Below are 27,925 nucleotides of genomic sequence, written 5' to 3' on the forward strand. Positions count from 1 at the left end.
TTTTGTGAGGGCTCCCTGATAAGCGAAACTCTCTCTTCCATCAATTCTGACCATTTGTTTGGAGTTAAGGAATTAAAGGCCCCTGTTAAAATGCATGATGTTATCCAGAAGAAGGTAATACATTAAATCATTATCATCCATTGATGTCTTACATGGATTTAGTCCCTGAGGTGAAAGTAAAACCTTCAGGGAATGGGAGATGGGGCAGGGAAGTTTTTAGGAAACAAAAAGTCTTAACAAGTAAAAAGTATTTGGTATTTTTGTATTGTTTTCTCCTTACTAATCACAGTAATAAACATTTATATAATGTATACAAGCTTTAAAACACATCTCCTAACTTGATTTTCGTTACTGTGATGTAGATAAGACAGGTATTATTCGCCCCATGTGAAAGATACAGCATAAGAAGTCTGACAAGCCCCCATTATCTCAGAAGACCTCTTTCATTCTATCATAGCTTTCTTTAAGCATCATCTGTTTATTCAAAGACTTGAGCTGTTTCTCCCCTCCTGTTCCCTTCCTCTTTTCCCTTTCCAGATTGTGACGAATGGCTATTCTGCCATAATGATTATTTTTGATGAGGCATGACTAAACAAAAAGGCAGTGGGCTAACTTGAAACATCTGATGATGAAGTCTGGGATTAAATTTCTGAAAAGTCCATCCTCCCAGGATTATAAAATAATTCTCTTAGCAGTTGGGAGGGTCAGTATCAAATTTGGGCCTTCAATTAAGGAAAAACAGCAGCAGCAGCAGACACAGCAGCAGTAGCATCTCAGGGGTGAGTCTTCTCCGCTCTGCTCCATCTAGGCTCTCCAAGGAAGTTGCTGAGTGGGGATAAAAAACGTCTCTCCACCATAGAGACCCTTGTCCCTAGATGCTTCTTTCCTCATTCTGTCAAAGAACCAGAAGTAATATTCTTTACAATCTAGCCCTCCTCAAGCATGGACTTAAGTTCCCCAGTTCTCTGTTCTCTGAATAGTTCTCTGCTCACGTCCTATAGCCTCATTTATTCTCTCATGTCCATCATTTTCTTTCCCAATTCTCTTCCTCTCTCATTTCTTCCCTTCCTCTCTCTCTTTCCCTCCCCACAACTAGCTGTTCCCTCAAAGAATCACTGATTTAGAACTAGAAGGGTTCTTGGCAACGATCTAGTACAGTCCTTCATGTCACAGATGGATAAATGCCAGTGAAGGGAAATGAAGGGAAGGGAATTGCAGAGAGAGGATTTGAACACAGATCCTCTGATTTACCTACTGCATCACCTGTTATCTCTATCTTTTTCTCTCTTTGTCCCTATGTCTCTAACTGTTTTGGTGTTCTTTTTTGTGTGTCTCTCTTATAGGTGTAAGAAGTAGTGAAAAGCCAGAAAAAAAATGAAATGGAAGATGATGCTTAGTAAATTTCCAGGAAGAAAGAAGAAAATAGTAAAGATCACCATGCCAATAGAAAGCTCTGTCAGGATTCTGACAGGATTAGAAGAAGATGTATAACCTTAGAATCCATGAGAAATTTATGTCTATGAGCTTGGTAGAGGCAGTTAGATGGCTCAGTGGATAGAATGGCCAGGCTGGAGTCAGGAAGACCTAAGTTCAAATGTGGCCTTAGACACTTTCTAGATGTGTGACCCTGGGCACTCACCTCTGTTTGTCTTAATTCACCGAAGAAGGAATTGGTACACCACTCCAGAAAATCTCATAGATAGTATTGTGTGTTATAGTCTATAGGGTCAAAAAGAATTGGACACAATGAGGGGCAACTAGGTGGCACAGTGAATTCCAAGCACTGGGCTAAAATCAGGAAGACTCATCTTCATGAATTTAAATCTGTCCTCAAACACTTCTTAGCTGTGTGACGCTGGGCAAGTTGCTTCACCCTCTTTGCCTCAGCTTCCTCATCTGTAAAATAATCTGGAGAAGGAAATGATACTCCAGTATCTTTGCAAAGAAAACCCCAAATGGGGTCACAAAGAATTAAACATGACTGGAAAGACTCAACAACATGAGTTTGGTCCTTGCTGGTGACAGGTGAGAAAAGTTATCAGCAAGGGCTTTTAACATCAAGCTTCTCAGAAGACCCTCAGAACAGAGTACAATCCAGAGTGCTTTTTCATTCCAGAGCAGGGGTTCTTAAACTTTTCTGTGTCGTGGTCCACTTTGGCAATGATGAAGCCTATGGATCCTTTCTCTGACTAATGTTTTTAAATGTATAAAATAAAACACATAGGATTACAATGGAAACAAATATGCAGTTATCAAAATATATTTTAAAAACTAAACACAGCTTCGCAGGTATTAGATTAAGAATCTCTGTTCTAAGGTAATTAACTCTAGGCATGATAAAAGAAAAATATTTTGCTCAGGCTTTGGTGAAGATTAAATAGTGATTGATAATAATTAAAGACTAGTGAGAAGACTACAGATTGTGCCTAGGCAGCTGTATTTCTTTGAATCTTGTTCTAATTGAGGACAATCTCTTATGAATATGAAGATTAGTAAGACAAGTTAAAGTTTATGCTTCTTTATTAAAATAAGTACATTCTATTTTAATATTTTTAAAGAGAATATTTGGGAGGTAAGTGGATGCTACTCTCTTAGGTAATGCCATCTATGGGAAATCTAGTTGATCTGACCACAAAACCACAACCAACGTGGCAGATCTATTTACCTGGTAGTAGCATATGATAATGGCAGGCAGTGCCTATAAGGAAACATGTAATCTTTTGAGTATTATCATGCACGTACTGTGGGCCAGGTATTGTGCTCAGCACGTTACAAAAATTATCCCATTTGATCTTTTCAACAACTGTGTGAGGCAGGAACTATAATTATCCCCATTTTATAGCTAAGGAAATGGAGGCAGGCAGAGATTAAGTAACTTAAGTTCACACAGCCAGTAAGGGCCTGAGTCTGGATTTGAACTCAGGTCTTTCTGACTCCAGGCCCAGCTCTCTATCCATTGTGTGACCCAGCTATCTCTCTAAGCGTTGTAAAACCCAATCTATAAAGTAAATTTTCAACAGCTATTCTTCATTTGATTAAAGCTACCCCTTCCTTTTCTTTTCTTCTGCTTAAGGGTGGATTTACAGTCTGTGCCAATGAGCTGCTGAGGTTCCAAAGTAGGGAGGATGAAATGGAGGGGCACATTGGTCAGGAAGGAAAAAAAAAAAACGCTGAGATGGCAAGTCCCTCCAGCTTTATTTGAGCAGACCAAATTAAATTTATTTTCTTTCCTGGAGATTAGTAATCGTGAGTCTCTCCTTTCAAAGTTTCCACTACCAGGCTTATGCTTCTTTCCCCCTAAGTGTGTAATGCTTGGCCCCTTGCCTCTAAGAACTCAGCATTAAGGAAATTGTCCCGGCCTAAACGACATGTCTTAGCTACTTCTGCTCTCTGTCGATGTCAGTGAGCAAGTCGACATTTTCCTACATATTTGGTGACACACATCTGACCTTTGGGTTTTCTTCTGTCTCTTTTGGCCTCCCAAAGAAAGAAGTGAAAGGATGGAGAAGGCAAGGAGAGAAGAGAGAGAGAAAACCCAGAGAGATGGAAATACCTCTTAGAACTGCTTTAAGGCAGGCACCCAAGAGGCATAAAAGGTTTAGAAGGTTGCCATCTACCCAGATTCAATGCTCTGGGAACCTGGCATGGTCTTGAATTACTCTCATGCTCTCTTTTTGAGGATGTTCTCTTTGTGAAGCAGCAGTGAGCAAAGGACTAGGGAGGAAAGAGGGGAAAGCCTCCATCCTGTATCCCCACCTTCCCAAGCTAGTTAAGGACAGTTATCTAGGTTTCTGCTCTACCCTCCTTCTGTGGCTAAGTTCTTCTCATTTCTATGTCATATGCTGGCTTCCAGAGTCTGATGGAGTGGCTTGGCTTGGGGCCCAAGCCCTGTGCTACCCTGCAAGTGGAGTTTCTTTCTCTAGATAGAGTATGTCGGGGAGTTTCATCCTATCCTTGGGTTTTGCTTCTCCAGTGATTTATACTTTAACCAGAATGAGTCATAGTGGCTTGTTTTATTTTATTTTTTGTTCCAGAAGAAAATAGCAGAGGGCATTCAATGCTGTTTCAGAGGATCCTGTTCTTTCTGTCTGATGCCAGGAAGAGTCTCAGCCATGGCAAAGTAGGGCCGGTTTGCCTTAGGGCTATGGCCCTGAGAGTAGGGACGCTCAATTCAGCTGTAGGACAGCCAGAGAGATGGAGACATGACATGGGATTGGCAGGGGGAGGGTCTCACATTCCTACAGAGAAACTCATTCCCCATAGCCCAAGCCTCTGTTTCCTTTTGCTATGTTTGTGTGGGCAGAGTGACAGAGGTTATTTGTGGCCATCTGCTTGCTGTGGAATTGGGAGAAACACAGTCAGAAAAGGGTCTGTTTTAACCAGATGTTGAAAATGTAGGACCTCCCCCTTGTCTTGTCCCACTGATTATCCTCCATGGCAGTGAAGTCATTGTATCCTTGGGCATCATTTGCAGACTCCAAAGAGTGATCTTTGACTGTCCTTGTCTCAACTGATGTTGAGACATTGTGGTGGAATGGAAAAAGTCCCTGATTGGGAATTAGGAGAGCTGGATTTTAATCCTGGCTCTGCCACTGATTAGCTTGGAAACCTTGGGCAATATACTGCCCCTGTCTGGGACTCAGTTTCCCCATCAGTAAAATAGGAGGGGCTGGATCAGTTGACAGCCAAAGTCTTTTGAAGTTCTGAAATTCTAACGAATCAATGATCATGACTAGTCAATTTTGTTCCTTCCAACCTATGTTTTGAGATAAGACAATGGCACAAGATGTAGGAAGGAGGTGAGAATTCTTCAGAAAGTAATGATGTACCCATAGGAGAATCCTGGAGAGGCAGGGAACAAGCCACTCTGACTCTTTTCTGATAAAGGAGAGAATACCAATGGCTGAACCCTTGGCATTTGAACCAGACCTATGAATGAATAGCTGACAACATAGGCTGGGATAGGGAGTAGATCTATCCTTTTTATTGGTATAGGGAAATGCTAGGTGAGGGAATTTACCTTCCCTTTACCTTACAGTTTTGGAGAGCTCCCTAGAGAACTGTGAGATTAACGATTTCCCCAAGGTCACCTCAACACTATGTATCAGAAATGGAACTTGAATCCAAATATTCCTTGTTTTGAAATTGGTTCTATATCCACCATAAAACCATAACCCCAAATGTCTCACAGCTGCACAAGATCTGAATAACTCAAATCATGACTTTGAAGATCCCTGATAAAATGCAAATAAATGTGTTACCTGGGAAGTATAGCATATTAAGCCAGGCATCATGTAACCTCAACAGATGACCTTACCCGATTAGTTCACTGTATCCTAGTAAGTATGAATGGAACATACAAAGTTAAGATTTATTGTGGTAGGGATAAGGTCTTGAGCTGGTATTGTGTGAGAAGGGTGGGCAAAACTGCATTTCAGTGGGGGAAGTATGGGAAGGAGAGCAGTTCACGACATGTGGGAGTAAGGGTGGGTAAGGGACAAAACAATTAGTTGTGGAATCAAGTTTCCTTATTTCTAAAATGGAATATAATAAATGTACTGCCTATACAACAGGGTGATTATGTGAAAATTACTTTGTAGATTCGTGTGAGACACTTATTTGAAAGGAGGCTGAAGGGGTAGGGAAGAGTATGTTGCTAAATTCAAAATTTTGCTTAAGGTTGGCCCAGCATAATATTCTGGGTATGTGTCCTTTGGTTTTGTGCCCAAACACAATGAAGTGTTTTGGTAAAACACGATGCCTGGCCATCCCCCTCCACAAACCTACTTCTCCTTCTTGGTATCAGGGAGCAGTAGAGAAAATGAATCTGTTTGTACTATCTACATCCCATGGGACATTAAAGCTTCTTTCTTGACCAGATGGTACCACATTCTTCTAGGAAGTGAATTCCTCAGGCAAGCATATAGTCAGGCACTGTTTGTGTATCTCTGGTACCAGTGCCCATGAATTTGGAGAAAGCCACACTATCAGTGGAGAGACAAATAGAAGATTCCAAGCAGAATTAGATGTATCCACGTGGAGTTATTTGTTAGAGGAATAGGTTGGTATTGACACAGTTTGGCTAAACTGGTCTTGTTATTGACAGTTGTGTGATGGCATGAGGTATTGAGAGTCTGAGCTCAGGTCTGCATAGGTGGTCTCTCCAAAATGGTAGAGAAAGGAACTGAGTGAGAACGTACCAAGGAAGATAGAGAGCAAGAATATAGACCAATTAGCTATGCAAAGTCAAGAAAACAAATTTGGTGGGCTGAGGACAAATTCCATGAGTATGCAAGCAACAGAATTGTGGTTTGTTTGTTCAAGGAGGACAGAGATCTGTCTCCTTTTCAAACCCATTCACCCCGAAGAGCTAGTGAGTCTCAGCTGACTCTGACAGGTCTCTGAGGTCAAATCTCCATTGTGTACTTGGGAGATTATTCAATTTCAAGATGCTACCTGAAGTTCCATTTTGGACTGTTGCTCAGAGATTTTTAAGATAATTTCCCCTTCTCACTCAGTTGGTGTGTTCTTAAGCAATCTAAGCCAATTTGACTACTATACTGGTACAGGTAGAGGTCATACCTTCACCTGTCTTTGCTTCTCTCTTCATCCTCCAATCTGATTTGAATAAAAGCTGCATGGTTCCCTAAAATGACATTATGACTGGCTCTTATTTATTCCATCCCCTCTTGTTTTTCATAGTAAAAGGCAGAATAGAATATCCTGGGACGACTCATTACAAGGATCCCATAACTTCTGACAAAAGGAGGCCAAAGAAAATAAAGAGGTCAGAAAGTATTGTCAAGGATGAAGCTGTTGTTGACCTTGTGACACACATATAAATCATCATTGCCCAAGCCCCTTGATGTACTCCTGTTAATACCTCCAACAAGTTACAACACAGCACACTGAACAGAACACAACTTTGACCGGGGGTCCATAGCCAGTTTGGAAACACAAACACAAATAAGCATTGACCTCAGACTCAGCTGCTGCAGTTCTGGACCTTGGTGCTCTTTACTCTCAACCACTGACATCCAATTTTTCATGATAAATACATATATTTACTATTCTATGTATATTACTATATTTACCATTTTATAAAATTATTTTTCGGTATATGTGTATACAAAGGGTATACTCAGAATGATGCCGGTAAGACGCTCCCTCTCAGATCCTTTTTTTTTTTTTTTTGTCTTTTTGACTGAGATGTGAGATTTAATTTGACAAGGTAATTTTTTATCTAGGTCAACTTCATATTAACAGTATTATGACAGAGGAGACCTTTGATCTGGTGTTAAAGTCACTTTGATAAGTTATGAACCAACCTTGCTTTGAGCGCTCATTTCACCTTGGAGGTGTGGTATGATAAGCATTTATTAAGTAACTACTATATGTTGGGTACTGTGCTAAGCACTGGGGATATAGGTAAGACAAAGAAATATAGTTTCTGCCTTCAAGGAGTTTACAGTCTAATTTCAGAAGACAATACACAGAAGGAAGCTGAAAATAGAGTGGGGGGATGGGAGGAGATGCCAGAGGGTATCTTGGCATGGGGCTCACCATGAAGTTGGCAGTGGATTTGCAACCAAGCAGAGGAACTGGTGGCAAATGAAGAGATGGCTGGGATCTTGAGTTCTCTATAGGGGAGGATGGGGAGGAGTATTTTTTTTTGTTCTACCCTGCTGTCCTCCAATCAGAAAGACAAAAACAACTGAGGGTACTGATGAGGTGTTAGTAGCAAAATTGAAACAGTCTCCATGACAATATTTCCTAGTGATGAGTTAATCTTGCCAGAGCATGAAGAAGATGATGGAGTTGAAACAGATGATATTCACTGATAGTTATTGCCTTGTTAATGCCTTATTGTTTATGAAATTAATACTAGAACTACACTTAATCTCCAAAGGTGATGGAAGAAAGATGTTCTGAGATACACAGAAAAGAAAGAAGAGCTGAGATAACGATAGATACTCAGTGGAGGAGCAAATTAGACTTTTGTCTCTTTCTGTACTGTGAGTCGTGTGGACTGTGCATATCCGGGGCAAAGGCATGAACTCTGTAGTAACTCCAAGTGCTTTTACCTATTGGAGAGGAATGGATCTCAAACTCATCGTAGTGCTATAAGTCCAGAGGCTTGTAGAGATTCTTGGGTGAGGTAGAGTTCATTAGAAGAAGATTTTGCTTGACTCTAGCAATGTTTTTGGTAGAAAGCCTCTATCAGTTCCAAAATATGCATATTGCACATTGGTTCTCATGTCTCCTCAGGCTCATCCTTCTGCTAATTCACTAGATATCAGATGTGGTCTTAATACCTCTGTGGACTAATGTATTCTCTTTCACAGCCAAAATAGTTAGTGATGAAGACTCACAGAGAATATTTCAGGGTTAGAGTGAGTCTATTATAGCAAAAATTCATGGAATACAGAGTGAATATTGGATATGGAGGAAGGTGCAGATGTCTGTAGCTACTAGGCCACCAGATTGAATGATGGGGAAGGGACCTGCCATATTTTACACTTGTTTCTAGGAAGATTTGCTGATGTGGTGATTCAATTCAATAAACATTTATGGAGTAACTCCTAGGGGAGGAGGATTCAGTGGCAGGCAGCTCCAGTTTGTATGCTACTTTGGCTGTTTGTAGGATATGTGGCAAATCACCTCCAACTCTCCCTGCAGCCATTAATTATAAGAACTACAGTGTGTGGGATGAATCCAGGAGAAAAAGATCAGTTTTTATGGAAGAGCATGTTTTAGGCAAATGGGAGAACCCCCAAATTCTGTGGTAGGCAGAAGAATGGCCTAGTTATCTTCTAGTGCAGGGTATAGTGGTATAGAGACTGTTCCAAGGTTTGATTTATGCATTCTATCTGAACCTGAGATTGGGAAAAGATGTGCCAGGGACAGTTGAATTTTTATTTGAATAGCTGTGAATAGAAAGTGATTCAGAAATGAGAGGCAAACTAAGGTACAAGAGTCCATTGGAGACTGACCTTCTCTTGAGTGTAGTCACCCTATTCTCTTGGAGGATGGACAACTGGGCCTAGGCTTAGGAGTTCTGGACCTGCTCTGGATTAACATTAATATCTCTGGTTGAGGATTATTGACTGCAAAATTTTTAGTCTAGAGAATGGCCAGTAGGGGTGTTTGATCTGTCACATGTTCACATTTCATAGAGGAGCATCAGTCCACAGATTGCAGGATCTGTGAAAGTAGGTGATGGTGAAGTTGAATTTATTGACTATTGATAATTTCCAGTAGATCTGGCATTGGCTCAGCTTTTGCAATGTCTGACGGTGTTCTAGATTGTCCTGGTACAATGTTCTCTTGGGATGGTCCATCCAAGATTCCAATATGTCTTTGAGTAGAATGAATCTGTTCTAAATTTTATGATTCCCTTCTGCCTTAGCCAACTTGTGGGCAAAGTAGGCACGAGACCATGCATCCTGTGAGAAGACAACTATGACATTAGGTGGCTCAATCTTCACCAAAAATTGCTTATATAGATCCAGATCAATCAATTTGGTAGCTTAAGTGATCTGGTTCTTCTAGTTAATAAATGTACCTTCCTCTGTTGTTCAGTGGAGATCCTTGGAATAATATACTTCGGTAGATTAGTGAGCAATATCTTCGAGGTATAGAACCTGGTGATGATGCAGTGGAAATACTCCATGAAACTAAGGAAATTGGCCTTCATGGAGGTGAGGCTTCCTCATTGCAGTATTAGACTGGTACTAGCAAAGTCTCCTCTTTTCATGGATCTATAGATTCCTTATTGTCCTGTCATAAGCCCTTGGAGTTCCATCTCCTCAAATAGACATTTCTCCAGTTTGGCTAATAGTACTGGGTATTTTTGAGAACACTGGAGCATGGCTTGGGTCAATTTGAGATACAGGATGGTACTGCATGAATGGATAAACCACCCGCCCTGGTCCATCAAGTCTTGAATTCATGAATTTTTGAAAAACTATGGGGATGTTACTGAACCCTCCTCCCCAAATAAGCCACTCTTCATATTGATTCTCTTCCATTTCTGTATCCTTTTATATCTGGACCTTTGATACAATGAGAATAACAGTGAGGATCTAGGAAGCCAAGTAACTTCCCTCAAGGACAACAGATGTTCTAGCTTTCTGTGCAACTATGTTTACTTTTTACTTGTAAGCTTTTGCCTAGCTTCAGAGGAAAGCAAGATACACAACACTCATTCATTACATTGAGGCTGAGGTAACATTGTATCCTATGTCCTCCATGCACCCTGCATCCCTTCCCTTCTTCCCCTCCCTCCCCCTGCACCTCCAAAGTTTCAGTTGGTGAACATCCCTACTAATGCTAACTGGTACATTGGACTAAGTATCAAGGGTAGGGATGCATAGTGATGGCTGGATGGTGACAAATATTAATTGTTGCTGGTATCAGTCATAGAAAACTTTAGCTTCCTACAATTCCTTTAACCAAATAGCACTAGGACTCTGGTGGGGAGAGGTAAAGGGACAGAAGAACTCCCTCTTTTGGTTTCTTTTCCAAGAACCACTACAAGGCCAATATTCTTGACCTGGTGAAGTGGGTTGGATTGTCCAAGACTTCTGGTTCTCCCAGAACCACATTGATACACAATTGAGCACTTTGTGTTGGGTCAATTTCTTTTCTTTAACAGTGCTAAACATGTCTTGATAGCTTTCATACATGGAAAGAAACTCTGGTATGGGATCCAGGTGGAATTTCAACATCTCCTTTAGCTCCAGAAGATACCCTTACACACTGTGCATTATAGAGATTTATAATTGGTGGTGGTTTAGTGAGCAGGTAGTCTGATCTACATAAGACCTTCCGAAGGCTACTTTTCTTCTGTCCAATGGGTAATTCCTGAGGATGGAGGTCCACAAGTATCAGTTGGGTCAGGAATCCTAAAAAGTCTTTGGCAAAAAAGTCTGAATGGCTTCAGGTGTCCTTTGGGGTAAAGGTCATTGTCTCCAAATACACTTTTTCTTGGTCCTGGGACATCTGAGATGATTGTCACAGCTTTGTGACCTCTGGCGCCCCCTTCTGGGAATCTTGAGCTATAGCCAGTGATTATAATTAACCAGCTGTAACGTGTCCCCTCCTTAGGCAAGAATGTCTTGGCTGTTGAAAATCAGAACTGCTGCTAGGAATTCTGACATGTGGGATAATTCAGTTATGTGGAATGGAGGAGAGAAGGGGTATCTAAGGTATGACCATCCTCATACATGGTTGAGGTAAACTGGAGACAGATAGAGATGCCATGGGAGTTGAGGAGGCTGAAGAACTGGGAAGCCAGAGTTTTTTAAATGGTAAGGAATGAAGAGATTTAAAAGATGATTGTGAACCAGAAATTGAAGGAGGAGGAAATGTGACCTGGAAGTCCATAGATGACAGCAACAAGGATCTGGCTTTGATGGAGTCAACCTGAAAGGAGAAAAGGTCACTATGGAGTGATGGTGGCAGAGCCTACAGGATCACAGATCTAGGAAGGGACCTCAGAGGCTACCCATCTAATCCAACCCCTTCATTTCTCAGATGAGGAAATTGAGAACCACCCTCCCCAGAGGATAAGTGACTTGCCTGAGGTCACACAGACACTAAACAACAGGGGCATGATTTGAGCTCAGATCTCTGACTCTCCAGAAATAGTGCTCTTCCTACTGTAGCAAGGTGCCTCCAAAAGGTTTTGAAAAGGGTAGTAGGGGCAAGACCAACTCTTCCTTCCAGTTCCATGTGAGGATGGCATGGGGCAGAGTGAAGACTGGTGGTAGAAAGGAGCCATCAGTCTTCAGGAAGATGCTAAATGATGTGGTATCTTTAGGAGGAATCTGAATCTTAGTGATTTCCCCAAGATAAAAGGAATATGAAAGGAAGAGTCTAGGCAGTTTTTTAAAACAATTGAGGAGGGTTCCTAAGACTTACAGAATAGAAAAGCAGGGTGGAGGAGAAGGAGAACTGTGGAGGGCTAGGGAAGAGCTCCATAGGGTTGAGAATACAGGAAAACTTTATTGTTGTTAGGTTGTTTCAGTCATATCTGATTCTTTGTGACCTCATTTTAGGGTTTTCTCAGCAAAGATATAGGAGTGGTTTGCCATTTCCTTCTCCATTTCATTTTTATAGATGAGGAAACTGAGGCAAACAGGGTTTAGTGATTGTCCAGCATCACACAACTATTAAGGGTCTGAGACCACATTGGAACTTATAAAAGATGAGTCTTCTTGATTCCAAACCCAGTGTTCTATCCACTGGCCACTGCCCGCCCCCCCAACCCTCCCAGCTGCCCTATAGGAGAAGTAGGAGAGGGAAAAGGTTTTCTCCCAAATAGGAGGCAGTTCTAATCACAGGAATTAGAGTAGCAGGAGGCAGGAATTTGCAGGCCTGTAGTTCATGGGGAGTCTCATGTAAAAAGTAGCCAAATTGGCTTCAAAGTCCTAATTAGTATGAAGGGCAATTGCTTCCTTAGAACTCTGCTTGGAGATGGTTTTCCTTGGTTGATTACAGTGGGAGGGGATTCTTTTCTTGACAGGAAACATGTCAACTGTTATAACTATATGCAGATGTTTATCGAATGCTTACTGTGGGCAAGAAACTATGCTTGATAAAGACCAAGGGGAAATTTTATAAGACCCTGCCCTCAAAGACTTGACTATAGGGGTTGCTATGCATGTCTCCATCACTGATCTCCAGTAATCCAGCATGCATTATGCATAGCTCTTTAAAGTTTGCAAAAACATTTTACAGATATCATTGAGCCCTCACAACTCCTCTAGAAGGCAGGTGCTATTATTACAGAAGAAGAAAGTGAGACTGAGAGAAGGTAAGTTGCTTGCCCAGGGTCACACAGCTAGTAAGTGTCTGATTCAGGATTTGAACTCAGGTCTTCCTGACTCCAGTGCTCTATCATTGGTCTATGTAGCTGCCTTTATTCTCTGTTTTAGATGAGCTACTCTCTCTTTACCTACAGTTCACCTACAGTTATGTGACATAGAAGTAGAGTGGGAGTTTTTGAAGCTTGGGAGACCGAGGTTTGACCCTAGCTGCCCCTAACATTAGCTTTGTGAGTTTGCAAATTGATGACTATCTCTCATTCTCAATTTTATTATCTGTAAGATGGGGATAATACCTGTGAGGATCAAACGGATAATGTTTGTCATGTACTCTGCAAACCTAAAAATGCTACATAAAACCAGTTATTATTATCATTAAGGGATTCGTTTACATGGCTTCCTTAAATCAAGATACATGTGAACTGAGGCTCTTTCCACATGAGAGTCTGCCCCATAATAGGAGGTTGAGGCCCTGGTGTGGTTTTGCCATCATCTCTCTATTAAGAGGTTACTTCATCATTGGTCTTTTGGAATCACGACCCTCTGTCTTTCCAAGTTGTTTTTCTTTACAATGTTGTTATTATATAAATAATTTTCCTGGTTCTGCTCGTTTCACTCAGTCTCAGTTCATACAAGCCATCTTGGGTTTTGCCAGGGACTGAATGTAGCTGGATATTTTATGGAACAGAAACTGGCCACTATTTCTCCACTGGAAAGTTGGATGGGCTACTCTTAAGGCACAATTGCCATTCCTCTGCATGGCTTGAGGGGCCCTTGCTAAGTCAGAGTACCAGGGAGCTGACTGCCTCCTCTCTAGGGTAGTTCTGAGTGACGACTGGAATGAGAAAAATGTTGCTTTTGCTGGTGATAAATCTTCTGGATTAAGTTATTTCTCACTTTACTTTCCCCTAAAGTTTATAGACTTGAGACTGAGTGAGACTAATAATACTGGATCCAGACAGACATATCACAGGCAGCTTCCTGGTTTTGTTCCCAGTCCCGAGCTGCCTGCCTTCATCATAACAGGAGCTTAAAGTGCAGGGTGGGGGGGAATGAGAGGAGGGTAGGACCCATGGTGATCTGGGCAAGACCCTTGCTGGGATAGCCCTAACCATCTCTTATCCTTTCTCTCTTACTTGAAAGTGCCCACTGTTGGCACTTAGAGGAAGAGCAAGAAGTATGATGAGGAGAAAAAAGAGGGAGGAGAGGGAATAGAAAAGAATGAAAGAGTGGGTGGAAAAAGAAATAAGAAGGGATAAGGGAAAAGGAGGCTGCTTCCAGACTCTTAAACTAATGGGGAAAGGCAGCCCTGGCATAAGGAATAAAGAGCTGACCTTGAAGTCAGGAAGACCTGAGTTCAAATGCTGCCTTAGATTCTTACTAGCTGGGTGACCCTGGGCAAGTCACTTCTCCTTTCTAAGCCTCAGTTTCCTCATCCGTAAAATATGGATAATAATAACATCAATCTTCAGGGTTGTTGTGAGGATCAAATGGGATATTATGGGTAAGATGTTTTACAAATGTTAAAATGCTATATAAATGCTATTATGCATATATATATGTATAAATATATATGTAATATGTGATTGCATAATAGAAGAAGCTAGGTTGTATAATGGTTAGAGCACTAAGCCTGGAGTCAGGAAGACCTGAGTTCTTCATCTAGCTTCAGACTCTTACATCTGGGTGACCATAGGCAAGTCATTTGATCTCTCTGTGCCCCAGTTTCTTCAGCCATAAAATGATGCTAGTAATAGTACCTACCTCCCAGGATTGTTGTGAGCATCAGTTGAGATTATGGCACATAGTAGGCATTTTAAAATGCTCATTTCCTTCTTTCTTTGCTTGATAGGATTTAGAGTTGAATAATCATAGGAGTAAAAGATGGAGAATACCTCAAAGATCATCTTGTCAGATCCCCCCTCCCCATTTTATAAATGAGAACCACACTGAGGACTAAGGAGATGAAGCTGCTTGCCCAAGGCTACCCAATCAGGAAGCAGCAGGGCCAAGCCTTCTAACTGGAGATTCAGAATTGTTTCCATTGGACCATTCCACCTGAATTGCAGAACTATGTCATAAATAGATGTTTATGGTCTATTCAGAGAAGAACAGTATTTTCCAAGTCATTTTCTCTTGAAGGAAGAAGATGTGTGGGAGGCAGCTGCCTTTGAGTTATCTGAAGTTGTCTGAGATAAATAAGAGGAGGAGATCTTGTATGGGGGCAGAGCAGGGATAAGGGTAGGGGAGAATAGGAATTGGGAAGAGGGAGAGGGAAAAAAAGAGATTAAGGAGAGAAGTCCTGAAAGGGGAAGTTAGATTACAGGATCAGGAATGCGAATCTTGAGTTAGAAGGGACCCTAATTCCAATCCTCTCGTTTGACAAATGAAAAAAACTGGAGCAACTCAGAGAGGTCTTGACCAAGGCAGTAGGCATGAGAAGCAGAATTCGAATCCAGGTCCTCTGATTACAGAGCCAGTTCTGTTTCTGCCATATCATGGTGCTTCTGACTTCCCAGCTGAACTCTGCCTTTTGTCCTTTTTTCTAAAGCCTGGTATAGCCCCACTCCTGAAATGGAAGTTTCCTCTAGCGGGTCTAGCTGCCAGTGCTGGCCAGACATATACTCGCTAGCTTGGCTGAAATGACAACTGGTGCTCTGCCCTGGGAAAAACATATAACCATGGTGGTATTAGTAGCAGGTGGTCTAAGTCCAACTGTCAGCTCATCATATGCCTGGGCACAGTTTCACACCCTGGCACAATGTCGCTAAACTCATTCTTGCCAAAGAGATGATTCTGGTGGGGCAGCGGTGGGGTGGGGGAGGAAGCATGTCTGTGTCTGCTGCTACAGTTCTTTGTGGATCCCCCGGTCTGTTCTGCCTTTTGTCTCAGTTGTGGAATTTAGGAGCCTAGAGTCCCTGGGATCACCTCAGTCTAGATTACCAAAAACTCTCCCAAACCATTCAGCTGCAAAACTGCAGCCTAGTGGCAAACACAGAGACCGTCTACACTTTTCAGTGAGCAGCCCTACCCACTAGTGCCCTCTTTGCTCAACCCCAGTCTTCTCTCTTAATTATGTCTTTCTTTCTTCTCTCCATTGTCTCTACTGCTGTGAATCTTCCTTTCCATCCCTCTCCAGTCAGTCTCTTTTCTTCTTCCCTCTCCCTTTCTCTAGCCCTCTCACTTTTCCTCTTTCCTCCAGTATCTGTCTATCTATCTATCATCTATCTATCTACCTACCTACCTATCTATCTATCCATCTATCTATCTATCTATCTATCTATCTATCTATCTATCTATCTATCTATCTATCTATCTATCTATCTATCTATCATGTGCATCTTTATAGAAAGCTCTATAGACATAGATAGATAACTCTGTTCCCTTTCCTTCCCCAATACTTTTCTCTTAACTTTTCATCTGATCATATGAAATAATATTTATAAAGTGCTTAGCAAAGTGCTATGTAGTAATGTAGTAAGTGCTTAATAAATGTTCATTTCCTTCCCTTCTCTCCACTGTCCCGAATCTTCCCCTTTGTCCTCCATTCAATCTCTTTTCTTCTCTCCCTTTCTTTATTTCTCTCCATTTCCTTCTCTTGTCCCCCAGTATATATGGATTACTTTGCTCCCCACCCCCCCTTTACCTCTATATATCAGAAAACTTCTTATTAAAATAAAAGAACTGATCTTATTTTTTTTTCCTCAGAGGATTATAGAGTTAGGGTTTTAGATTTGGGTCACTGATTCTAACCTGTTCATTTTCATACATAAAGAATCTGAGGCCCTGCCTAGACATCTGGCTATTAAATGCCTAGGATAAGATTTGAACTCAGGTCTTCTTGGCTCCAAGTCAAAGTCTATTCATTCCATCCTGGTGTCTCTCTGCCTTCTCACTTTAGATTGTTTTAAGGGCCAAAGGGGAATCCCTTCCAGAACTTCTTAGGAGGCTGTCTGGTTTCTCCTTACAGATGTCTGGACCTCGAAGGAGTGGGGAGATGAGGGTAGAAATGCCTGGCTAGGGCTGACGCCCACTTTGACCTTATAGGCTTTGGAGGCAAACTAGAAACTTGTGGGATTCAGGTTTGTTTTCTCTTGGCACCAGGGGACTTGCTGCTCTAGGGGACCAAAGGCTCCAAGAAGCCCTCTGTGAAGGCTTCACCAGGGCTTCTGGGACATCAGATGATTTTGGAAAGCCAGCTTAATGATTCAAATGTAAATGAATTAGAGGCATGTGGATTAAATTTCCCCAGAAATACACAGGGGCTCAGAAACTCTGGTAGAGAGCACTTGGTGCATCAGGAATTTTTGTTTTTGTTGTTAAAACCCCAAACATTGAGAAAACTGTTCAAGATGTCTGAGGGCAACTTCCCCCATTCTGAATTCCAGAGGAGTAAAGGGAGGGGATGTTAAGAGGGAGGTAGGGGAAGGGTCGACCCAAGGAAATAGAAGCAAAACACATTCTTTTCTTGGAGCCCCAAGCACTGTTAAGTAATGTAAGAAAGGCCCCTTTGGTTCCTTCATCTGAGTCAGTCACATTTATGTGTATTGTCCCCTCACAGGCAATGAGCTCCTGCTGTAGTTCAGAAACTCAATGCATCCTACTGTCCAGGATGGGTCATATATGCCTGAACACATGGTGATATGCATTGCTGACCAGGAAGGAATTAGGAAGGCTTGAACTGGGACCTTATCTTGGGCACTTCTAGCTATGTGGCCTGGGGCAAGTCATGGAACCCTTCTCAGTATCAGTTTCTTCATCTGCAAAACAGGGATAGCACCTACCTCATAGAGTTGTTGTGAGGAGCAACCAATGAGGTAATATAAATAAGTTGTTTTGCAGATCTTAATGTTTATGTATTTATACATGCATACATACATATACGCATATATATGTATGCATGTATATATGTATATGTATATATATGTATGCACACACAGATTTTTAGCTAAAAGAAACCATTTTCTTCAATGATCCTTTGATCGTCAGAATCAAGTATGGCATAAGTAGGAAAATACTTACCAAAGGTGTTAACCTCTGTCATATGGTAGAAAGATTCAAATGGTAGAAAGATTTTCTATGGATGATGAGATTTTCCAGACGCTTCCACTTGAGGATTATGTTGTACTGACTGCATAAAACTCTAGAATACTGTGCTACCTCATCAACAAAATCCATGATGGCTCAAAAGAGGTTGGCTCAACAATCCATAAAGGAAAAAGCAAATGATTGAAGGATGCCTATTTCCCAGACTATCACATACAGCTGGATGAATACTCTATAGTATTGTTATGTCATTACAGCTATCTATCTTGGATTTGTTATACTTTACTCCCCATTATCTTAAGAGAAAACTATGGGCATAGTGGCAAGTGGTAAATTTGGTTAGGTTTGGAAGATCTGAACACAAAGTATTTATTGACCCAGATGTTTTCCTCTGTCACCTACAACCCAAGGTCCCCAGGGGGAAAAGTTAATTTTCCTTATGAGAAGAATAAACATTATTATAATTCACATGAACAAAAGTGCATTCATCTACTATCATAAATTCACATTACAAAAAATACAGCTTTTTAAATATATATGTAAAAAAAAAACAAGATTAGAAGGAAATTGATGAATATTAATACCATAATAAGAGCAATGCTTGCTGACAGCTCTTGGTAACTTACTCCTTTTAAAAAGTCAAAGACGGTAACTGACCAGGCCTTGGGTAGAAATGGGGGTTGGTTGGTGGTGGATAAGTTGACCTGCATTGACACAGTTCCAAGGAGCAGTGTTTGGAGTTGAAGGTGTTGTAATGGTAAGGGGATCTGAAGATCTTCTCTGGCTCTTAATAAGCCCATGTGACCTGCTTTGAGCTTTGGCCCAACCCACAGCTTGAGTCACATGAAGCCCATGGTGGGAGGAGCTTGATAAATGGGTGGAGCAGGAAGGATGCAGAAGGGAGAGAGAGTGAGCAAAGCTGAGAGAGAGAGTAGGCAGAGCAGAGTGCTAGTGTGAGTGAGAGAGGGAGTGATTTTGTCTAAGGGAGCTTGTTTGTGGGAAGGCCTGACAGAGAGAAGGCTTGGAGATGGCTGTGCTCCCTGCATTGATAATGTGTGTAGATTTTTTTGTTACTGTGATGGATTTGACTTTCTGGTGTTTGCATAAATGTTTCGTCTTTGAGGAAGACAGTTACATATTTTGTGATTTTACTCTGGAAATACACATGCATATCCATAGCAATGGCTATGGGTATCATGTTAGTGTTACAGGTATCCCTATTAATTTCTCACCAATAGTGAGGTTGATCATCACAGGACCTTCACCTTGTTTCTTTCCCCATCTTATGGCCAGCGAACTCAGACCTCTGACTCCCCTTATTCCTATAATTTTGAGTTGCCATTTGATAAGGTGAAAATTTTTTCTACCTGCTATTTCTCTCCATACTATCATCCCAATCCACTTTGACCCTGTCCCTATGCAGTCTGTTTCTGACCTCTGATCTGTCATGTCATTGAGTCTCTTGGAAATCTGCATCCTATCCATTGTTAATGGATTCCTTTTCAACCTAGATACCTTTATGTCATACTCTTTCCATCTTCTGGCACTCATAGAAACCTGTCTCTTTCTCATGAATTTTCTCTCTGGACTATGCTTTAGGAAAATCACTTTGGCAGCTGTGTGGAGGATGGATTGAGATGGGGAGAGACTTGATACAGGGAAATCAATCAGCAGACCATGGCAATCGTCCAGGTGAGAGATCTGAACTAGGAGAGCAACTCTGTGAGTATAGAGGAGGAGTCATTTGGACATATAGGAGAGATGTTGTAGAGGTAGAAACAACAATATTTGGATTTATGATGAATGAGCATGAGGGATCCAGGATGACACTGAATCTGTAAATATGGCAAATGTGTTTGATAGTGTTTTTAGTAGTAATGGGATTATGAAGTGGATGGTTTCAGAAAAACCTGAGAAAATCTTTATGAACTGGGGCAGAGTAAACTGAGCAGAAAAATATCCTACATAGTCACAGTAAGATTGTGATGATAAGCAACTGTGAAAGACTTAGCTGCTCTGAATAATACAGTGATCCATAACAGTTCCAAAGGACTCATGGTGAAAAAATGCTATCCATCTCCAGTGGGAGAACTGATGAACTCTGAAAATTGAAGCATATTTTTTTCACTTTATTTTTCTTACTTTTTTTTCACAACATGGTTAATGTGGAAATTTTTTTTTGAGCTGTTTTCAGTGATGTCCATAAAGTGACCCCATTTCCTTCTCCAGCTCATTTTACAGATGAAGAACTGAGGAAAACAGAGTGAAGTGACTTACCCAGGGTCACACAGCTAGTGAGTGTCAGGCCAGATTTAAACTCACAAAGATGAGTCTTCTTGACTCCAGACCCAACACTCTATCCATTGTGTCGCCTAGCTGCTCATGAGTTCATATGAATAATGGGCATCACATTTTTTGCCTTTTCAATGGGAGGGGAAGGGACTGGTAGGAGGAAGAAAATTCAGAACTGAAAATAAAAATTCACAAAGAAAAAATAAAAAAATGCAAAAAGCAATAATAGGGAAATTTAGGAAAAAGATAATAAGTTCTTGTTTTAGACATGTAAGAGAAAGATCACAAGTGGATATTAGGAGAAAGATAATTAGTTTTTTTAGACATGTAGAGTTTGAGTTTACTATAGGATATATAGGTCAAGATGTCCAGTAGAGAGTTGATGATGTAGTAAAAGAGCTTTAGAGAAAGTGGGGCTGGATATATGGATAGGGATCATCAACCTAGAGATGATAATTGAATCCATAGGAGCTTCTGAGATAACAAAACCAAATGAAAAAATATAGAGGGAAAAGACAAGAGGGCCCAGGGAAGATCCTAAGGGTATACTCACAGTTAGGAACTAGAATATGGATGAAGATCCAACAAGGAAGAAGGAGAAGAAGTCAAAGAGGTAGGAGGAGAACCAAGAAAGAGAACTGATCCAGAGAGAGCATCCAGAAAGAAAAGATGATTCAATACTGTTGAGGGGCCAACAAGGATGAGGACAGAGAAAAGGCCAGTCCAACCATATACTCTAGTCACAAAAATGTGCTAAGTCCACTACATATTTATTCTAACTAATCTTCACTAATTGGGCCCTCACTGCTGAATGGCAACCATTTCATTCTTCCCTAATTGTATCTCCACTAGTGGAAGAGTACCCAATCAAGACAAATAAGAAAAACTAGGAGAGAATAAAACCTAGAGAGAGGAAAGTATCGAGGAGAAGAGGGTGATCAATAGTGTCAAAGGTTACAGGGAAGTTAAGAAAGGATGAGAGTTGAGAAAAGGTCATTAGATTTGGTATTTAAGAATTATGGTAACTTTGGAGAGAACAGTTGTGGTTGAATGATGAGGCCATAATCAGATTTCAAAGAGTTAAGAAAAGAGGAGAAAAGAAGTAAAGGCACATATGATGGCCTTCTCAAGGACTTTAGCCATGAAGGGGAGAAAGATATAGGTTAATAGAGGAAGTGAGCAGATTAAGTGATGGATTAGTGGAGATGGGGAGACTTGGGCATCTTTGTAGGTAGTCAGGAAGCAGCTAGGAGACAGGGAGAGATTGAAGATAACTGAGTGGTTGAGGATGATAGAAAGTGTGATCTGTTGGAGAAGACTGGATGGAATGGGATCACTTGTCCAAGTGCTTTCACAAGAAGGGTTATCTTTTTTATGTGAAAGAAGAGTGAAGGAGGAGATGGTAGAGGAAATGATGAAGATGAGGAGGAGGGGAGAAGAGAGAGCTCAGGGTAAATGGCCTCAATTTTTTCACTGAAATATGAGGTTAAGTTCTCAGCTGAGAGGGCAAATGGGAGCCATAGGAGGCTTGAGGAGGGATGAAAAAGTTTGGAAAAGCCATCGTGGTGTGGTATGTGATCGTGAATCAATTAGGGAATTATAAAAGAATGTCTTGCAGCAATGAGGGCCAGTTGAGATTATGGAGCATACATTTGTAGTGGATGAAGTCAGCATAGTTTTGTGGTTTTCTCCAGCTTTTTTCAGCAGCACACGAACAAGAGAGAAGGTAGCAGATGGTGGGGATTATCCAATGCTGGGGCTTGCTAGGACACGACTGGCAATTAGTAAAAAGGGGAAGAAGACTTGAGAGAAAAGGATAATGTAGAGATGAACTGGTTCACCAAGGGGTCTAGATGGGAGAGGTAAAAGAGTGTAGACAGTACTGAATGACCTGGGAAAGAACTGGGGGGCAGAGAGATTGGAGGTCATGACAAGGACAAAGAGCAGAATTAGGGGTTGGAGGACAGAAGGAGAGATAGAATGACTAAAGATTGTCATCAGACAAGATACTTTCAGTTTACAAACATGAAAGTTGTTTATTTGTGTGCGATGGCAAGATCAAATGTATGACCATCTCTGTCTATAGTTGAGATGAGATGAAAGAGTAAGTCACGAGAAATGAATAAGTTGAAGAATGGGGAGGTCAGGGTACGTAAGGGAGTATGGAGTATGTATGTAGAAATCTCCTAGTATAAGGGCAGGTGTTGGTAGGGAAGATTCTGAGCCAGGCATTGAACTTATTGTGGAAGGAAGAAGGTCTTGAAGGTCAGGAAGATAATTACTAGAATCTTGATTAGGTGATAGATATGGACTGATCTAACCTCCAAGAAGGAGAGATTACTGAGTGGTGGGGCTAGATGGAGATTCCAGAAGTGAGGGGCAAAGAGTATTTGCTTCTGACTCCAGTACCAATGAGTTAAGGGTAGCAACCAAGGCTGGAAAGGGTAGCCAGGAAAGCTGTGTCAGCAGGAGAGAGCCAGGTCTTAAGATGATGGAAGGAGTGCAAAAGGAAAGATTTTAAGGTGAAGGGAAATTTATTATCAATGGAGCAGGCATGCTGGAGAACATAGTGAAAAGGGTGGGTGAGGCAATCAGGGTTAAATGACTTGCCCAGGGTCACACAGCTAGTAAGTGTCAAGTTTCTGAGGTCAGATTTGAACTCAGGTTCTCCTGACTCCAAGGCAGGTACTCTATCCACTGTATCACCTAGCTACCCCTTAATGAGTAAATCTTAAGTGGGATATGTGTGTGGGGGTTTGGGCTGAGGGGGCTGGAGGCAAGGCAGTGGGGGATTGGGAATGAGATTTTTACAATGAAAGCCAGGGGTCCAGAATCTCTGGGATGAGAAGGGCATGACAAGGGTAAGAGTATGCCAAGCATTGAAGAATGAATTCAGGCTGGTTATCATTGTTCCCAAGAAACCAGGCAGGACGTAGGGCAGGCTGGGTATTCTTAGTGGGCATTACTGATGCTTTGCTGCCTTTTGGGTTTCATTCTCTGTAAAAGAGTAATTTAACAGAGGCTTCTCTGGGCATGAATCAAGTCTGGGTTCATTTGCCCAAGTGCTAAGGGAAATCAGTCAGTGGGCATAATGAGAATCAGGCTTTGTGTTAAAAGATTCTATTTACCCTTTTCTCTGAGGCTTTAGGTCTGGGGTGAGAGTGGGGAGGGCTATTTAGTGTGGTTTCTATAGGCAGAGACATTGTGCTTCTATGACCTGACAAGAAGGGGAGCAGGGGAATGAGGTCCCCAGGGCTAAAAGGGAAGGTGAGCAGGGGAACATAACCAGATTCATGCCGACTGAGGCAGACAGAAGGGAGTATGGTTGGGCTCAAAGATGTCCAGAAAGCACTGTGTCTGCCTGAAGCACCCTAGGCGCTACAATCATCTTTTCGTTTGTTCTTCTTAGCTTGCAAATAATCCCCTTCAGGCAGAGAGGCGACATCTGGCTGGAGCCTGCTTTCTGGCTCTAGTCCTTTCTCATAATGCTTCCAGCTGTGCTTTGGCAGCTGCTCAGGGCGCCCAGGGAGTTGGTGCTGGCATTTCAATCCTATCTATCCTTCAAGACTCAGCTCAAGTCCCATCTCTTCCAGGAAGTCTTCCCAGATTCCTCCATCGTTTATTGTATGACAGAAGCTCCTTGAGGGTGGAATTGGCTCATTTTTGCCTGCTGCAGAGTGTCTACCTAATAAATGCTTATTGACTGATGGAGCTCTTCCTTCTCTGGCTTACATCACCTTTTAGGCTATTCCACAACACGCAGAGGGGCAGTTAGGTGGCACAGTGGATAGAGCGCCAGGCTTGGAGTCATGAAGACTCATCTTCCTGAGTTCAAATGTGGCTTCAGACACTTACTAATTGTGTGAGCCTGTTCCTCATCTGTAAAAAGAGCTGGAGAAGGAAATGCCAAACTACTCTAGTGTCTTTGCTAAGAAGAACCTAAATGGGGTCATGAAGAGTCAGACATGATGAAAAAAACTGGACAATAATAATGTGAGAACCAAGGAGGAAAAGATAATACTGACTGGGCAAAGGGGGAATCAGGAAAATCTACATGGGGGAGGTGATAGTGCTTGAAATGCAAAATGATACCAAAGAAACAGGAATGCAAATGTATTCTAGCATAGAGAACAATGCAAGCAATGAGATAGAAGGGGGAAGGAAGCATGGATGGATGTAGAATAGATGAAACTGAATACCATGAAATATGGGAGAAAGATAGAATGGGCTTTAAATGCTTGACTAGGGAGATGGGCAACTGGGAGCCATGGAAGAAATTTGAGCAGAGGAGTGATATGACCAGATTTGTGCATTAGGGTAATTAACTGAGTAGGGGCACAAAAGATGGAGTAGAGGGCAGATAGTTCACTTACCATTTCTTCCCACTGATCTCATGTTGCTGCACAGTGTAGCCAAAGAAGGCTTCTTTGGAGCCTGGGATGATCCGGGGCCTCTTGGTGTCCATGTTGAAGGTATTGCTGAACCCTGAAGTGGAGAGAAAAGATAAGACCATTAACCCTATACAGAGTAAGGAAGAGAGAGAAAGAATAGGACAGAGATTGATAGGTTAAGACTGCTATACTTAGGGTAGTATGTTTGAGGGTCCCTTGGGATCCCCCAGTTTGATGGGTGACCTTGAGAAGATTTCAGACTACGAGGCTGACAGGACACAAACACCTGAAAAAGGTGTAAGTCTTGGAGCAATAGGGGCTTCAGAATCTCTGGCTGGTGAATTTTCACCTCATCTTGCCCAGAACCAAGTTTCTACGTCACTTCTTGTTCATTTCCAAACCATGCCACCTTGAACCCACCTTCCACCCCTCTCCTTCTAGCTCCCCTTTGTGTATTTTCTTTTCCCCATCAGAATGTAAGAATGTAAGCTTGTTGAAGGCAGGAAGGACATCTTATTTTCTTTTATTTATATTCCCCGTGCTTAGTACAGTGCAGGGCACATAGGATTTTTTTATCGAGATTTTATCATTCATTCATTCATTCACTCAAAGTCATTGTTATATATTCTGATTCTCTTTAAGGTGAACATGCTGGGAGGTAACGATCACTAACTGAGCTCTTCATGATCATGGGACTCCTCTCCAGCCCCCTCTCCCTTGGGTTCTGGAGAGGCCAAGATTTTGAGCCCAGCTGCTAAGAACACAATTGCACAACACTGGTTCTGAAAGGAACCTTTTTCCCCTTTATCCTTCCCATTCAGCCCTGTTCCTTTCTTTTTTATCCTCTTATTTTTCTCTCCTTCCCCTTCTTCTTCATCCTTTCCATCCCCCTCTTTCCCTTCTTTCTTCTCCCCTTCATCCTGCTTTTACTACTCCATTCTTCTTTGGTTTCCCCTTGTCAGTATGGTGCAAGGGAAAGACGTGTACCAGAGGAGTCAGAGGACTTAGGTTTAAATATAGGGCCTGCTGCATGCCACCTGAACAAGTCTTTGGTCCCCAGGTTTGTGCATCTGTAAAATGAGGGGTTTGGCTAAAATGATTTATGTAGGACCTTTCAATTCAAAATCTAGGATTATATTCTTTTTTATTCTTCATTTCCCCCTTCTTCCTTCTCTTTTTTTGCCTTCCTTCTTCCTTCTTTCTCTCTTTCTTTCCCCCTGCCTTTCTTCATTATTTTTCTTTTTCTCCCCGCACCCCCTTCCAAATGGCATTCCCAGTCCGTGGAAGAGCCTGAGAACTGAGTTTCACCTCAGGTCCCAAACTTGGATCATCCCATGGCTGTGAGATGCACTGGCTGGGATGTCCTCATCATGAACTATTTTGAAAAACATTGTTTAGGCTTCTGCAGGCACAGCTGTTCAGCCAAGGAGGGGAAGACAAAGAAGTGAAAAAGTCATTTAACTCCCTTCTCCATTTTATCCCCTTTTAATGAATGAGTTCATTTTCCTTGACGTGTGTGCATTGAGCATTTAGCACTTCTGACCACCATCTCCTCACCACTGCCCTCAGTCTGATCCCTCCTTCATCTCTTTGCCTGAATCCCCATCAATATCCTGCCTTCTCACTGAGTGTGCTTCAAAGTTCTGCCCTTGACTCTTTTCTCTTTTCCTCTATACTCTTCTCACTTGGTGATTTCATCAGTCCCCAGGGGTTCAGTTATCATCACCATGTGGATGACTCTCAGGTCTTTATATACAGCCCTAGTTTCTCTCTTGGGCTTCAGTCCCATAGTATCATCTGCTTCTGGGACATTTCAAGCTGGATGTCTTATAGGCATCTCAAACTCTACATATCCAAAACTTTCCCATTTCCCCTGAGGGTATCAATATCCTTCTGGTTACCTAGGTTTGCAACCTTGGCACAATGCTCAACTTCTTATTTCCCTCACTCCACATGTCCAGATAGTCCCCAAGTCTTATTGATTCTATCTCCTCTACATCTCTCATATCTGTCACTTTTTCTCCACTCAAATGGCTACCAACCTGGCTCAGATCCTCATCACTTCTCATCTGAACTATTGCAACATCCTAATTGACTTCTCTACCTCAAGTCTTTCCCCACTCAAGTCAGTTACCAATGTGATTTTCCTAAAGTATACATCTAACTATGTCCTTCTCTTGTTCAACAAACACCGGTGGTTCCTTACTGCCTCTAGGATCAAATATAAATTCATCTGTTTAGTATTTAAAGTCCTTCATAACCCAGCTCCAACCCACCTTTACAGCCTTAATAAACATTGCTTCCCTTCATGTACTCTTTGGACCAGACTACTTTTCTTGCTGTTTCTCTCACATGACATCCTCTCTTCCGTCTCCAGGTCTATGCATGAGCTTTTCCCCCATGATTGGAATCCACTGCCTTCCTCACCTCTACCTCTTAGAATCCTGAGCTTTCTTCAAAGCTCATCTCAAATACCACCTTCTGCATAAGGTCCTTCCTGTGTGTCCCCCCTGCCCGACTCCAGCTGCTGGTGTCCCTCCCTCAATGACTTTGTTTTTATTTTGTATATATGCTGTATCTAATTATATATGGACATGCTCTTTCCCGATAGAATGTAAGGTTTATGAGTAAGCACAGGACTCTTATTTTTGCCCTTATATTCCTGAGGCCAGCTATAGTGCTTGGAGCAGAGATGGTACATGATAAATGCTTATTAATTGAAGACATTGGATGGCTGGTAATAGAGTATGTGTGTGTATGGGGGCAGGGTTGGGGGTACATATGCTACATAAGTAGTAGAGTGAGTGTATTTTATGTGTGTGTGTCTGGTAGGGTTGGGGCTTACATGGGGGACTGGTAGTAGAGTATGTGTATATGAGGGGTTCAAATACAGAGCTAGTAATAGAGTGTGCATGAGTGAGGGTTGAGTTGGGGACTCATATAGGGGGCTGGTAGTAGAGTATATGTGTGTATGGTAGGATTGGGGGTTCATATGGGAGGCTGGTAGTAGAATTATGTGTGTATTTGTGTGGAGTGGTAGGGTTGGGGCTCGTAGGAGAGAGAGAGAGACAGAGAGAGAGAGTGTGTGAGAGAGAGACAGAGAGAAAGAGAGAGAGAGACAGAGAGAGAGACAGAGAGAGAGACAGAGAGAGAGACAGAGAGAGAGACAGAGAGAGAGAGAGAGACAGAGAGAGAGAGTAGGGATAGGGGTTTGGAGAGTTCAGATGAGTGACTCAGTAGAGAAAAAGAGAGCGAGAGTGTGTGTTTGTGTGTGTGTGTGTGTGTGTGTGTGTGTGTGTGTGTGTGTGTGTGTGTAAACATATGCAAGGTTCTGGATTCTGAGACTTCCTGGATTGACTAATGAGG

The 27,925-nt window shown here is 41.9% G+C and overlaps 1 protein-coding gene across 1 annotated transcript in view; it reads right to left on the reverse strand.

The window, feature by feature from the left end:
* The window catches only part of ITGA11 (integrin subunit alpha 11), a 200,846-nt gene that overhangs the window by 123,537 nt on the left and 49,384 nt on the right, over positions 1–27,925 (reverse strand). Inside the window, exon 2 of the mRNA XM_072615088.1 lies at positions 24,542–24,653. Coding sequence (XP_072471189.1) covers positions 24,542–24,653 — 112 coding nt within the window. The remainder of the gene's footprint in view (positions 1–24,541; positions 24,654–27,925) is intronic.

This window comes from Notamacropus eugenii, chromosome 1, assembly GCF_028372415.1.
Source record: "Notamacropus eugenii isolate mMacEug1 chromosome 1, mMacEug1.pri_v2, whole genome shotgun sequence".
Lineage (NCBI taxonomy): Eukaryota > Metazoa > Chordata > Mammalia > Diprotodontia > Macropodidae > Notamacropus > Notamacropus eugenii.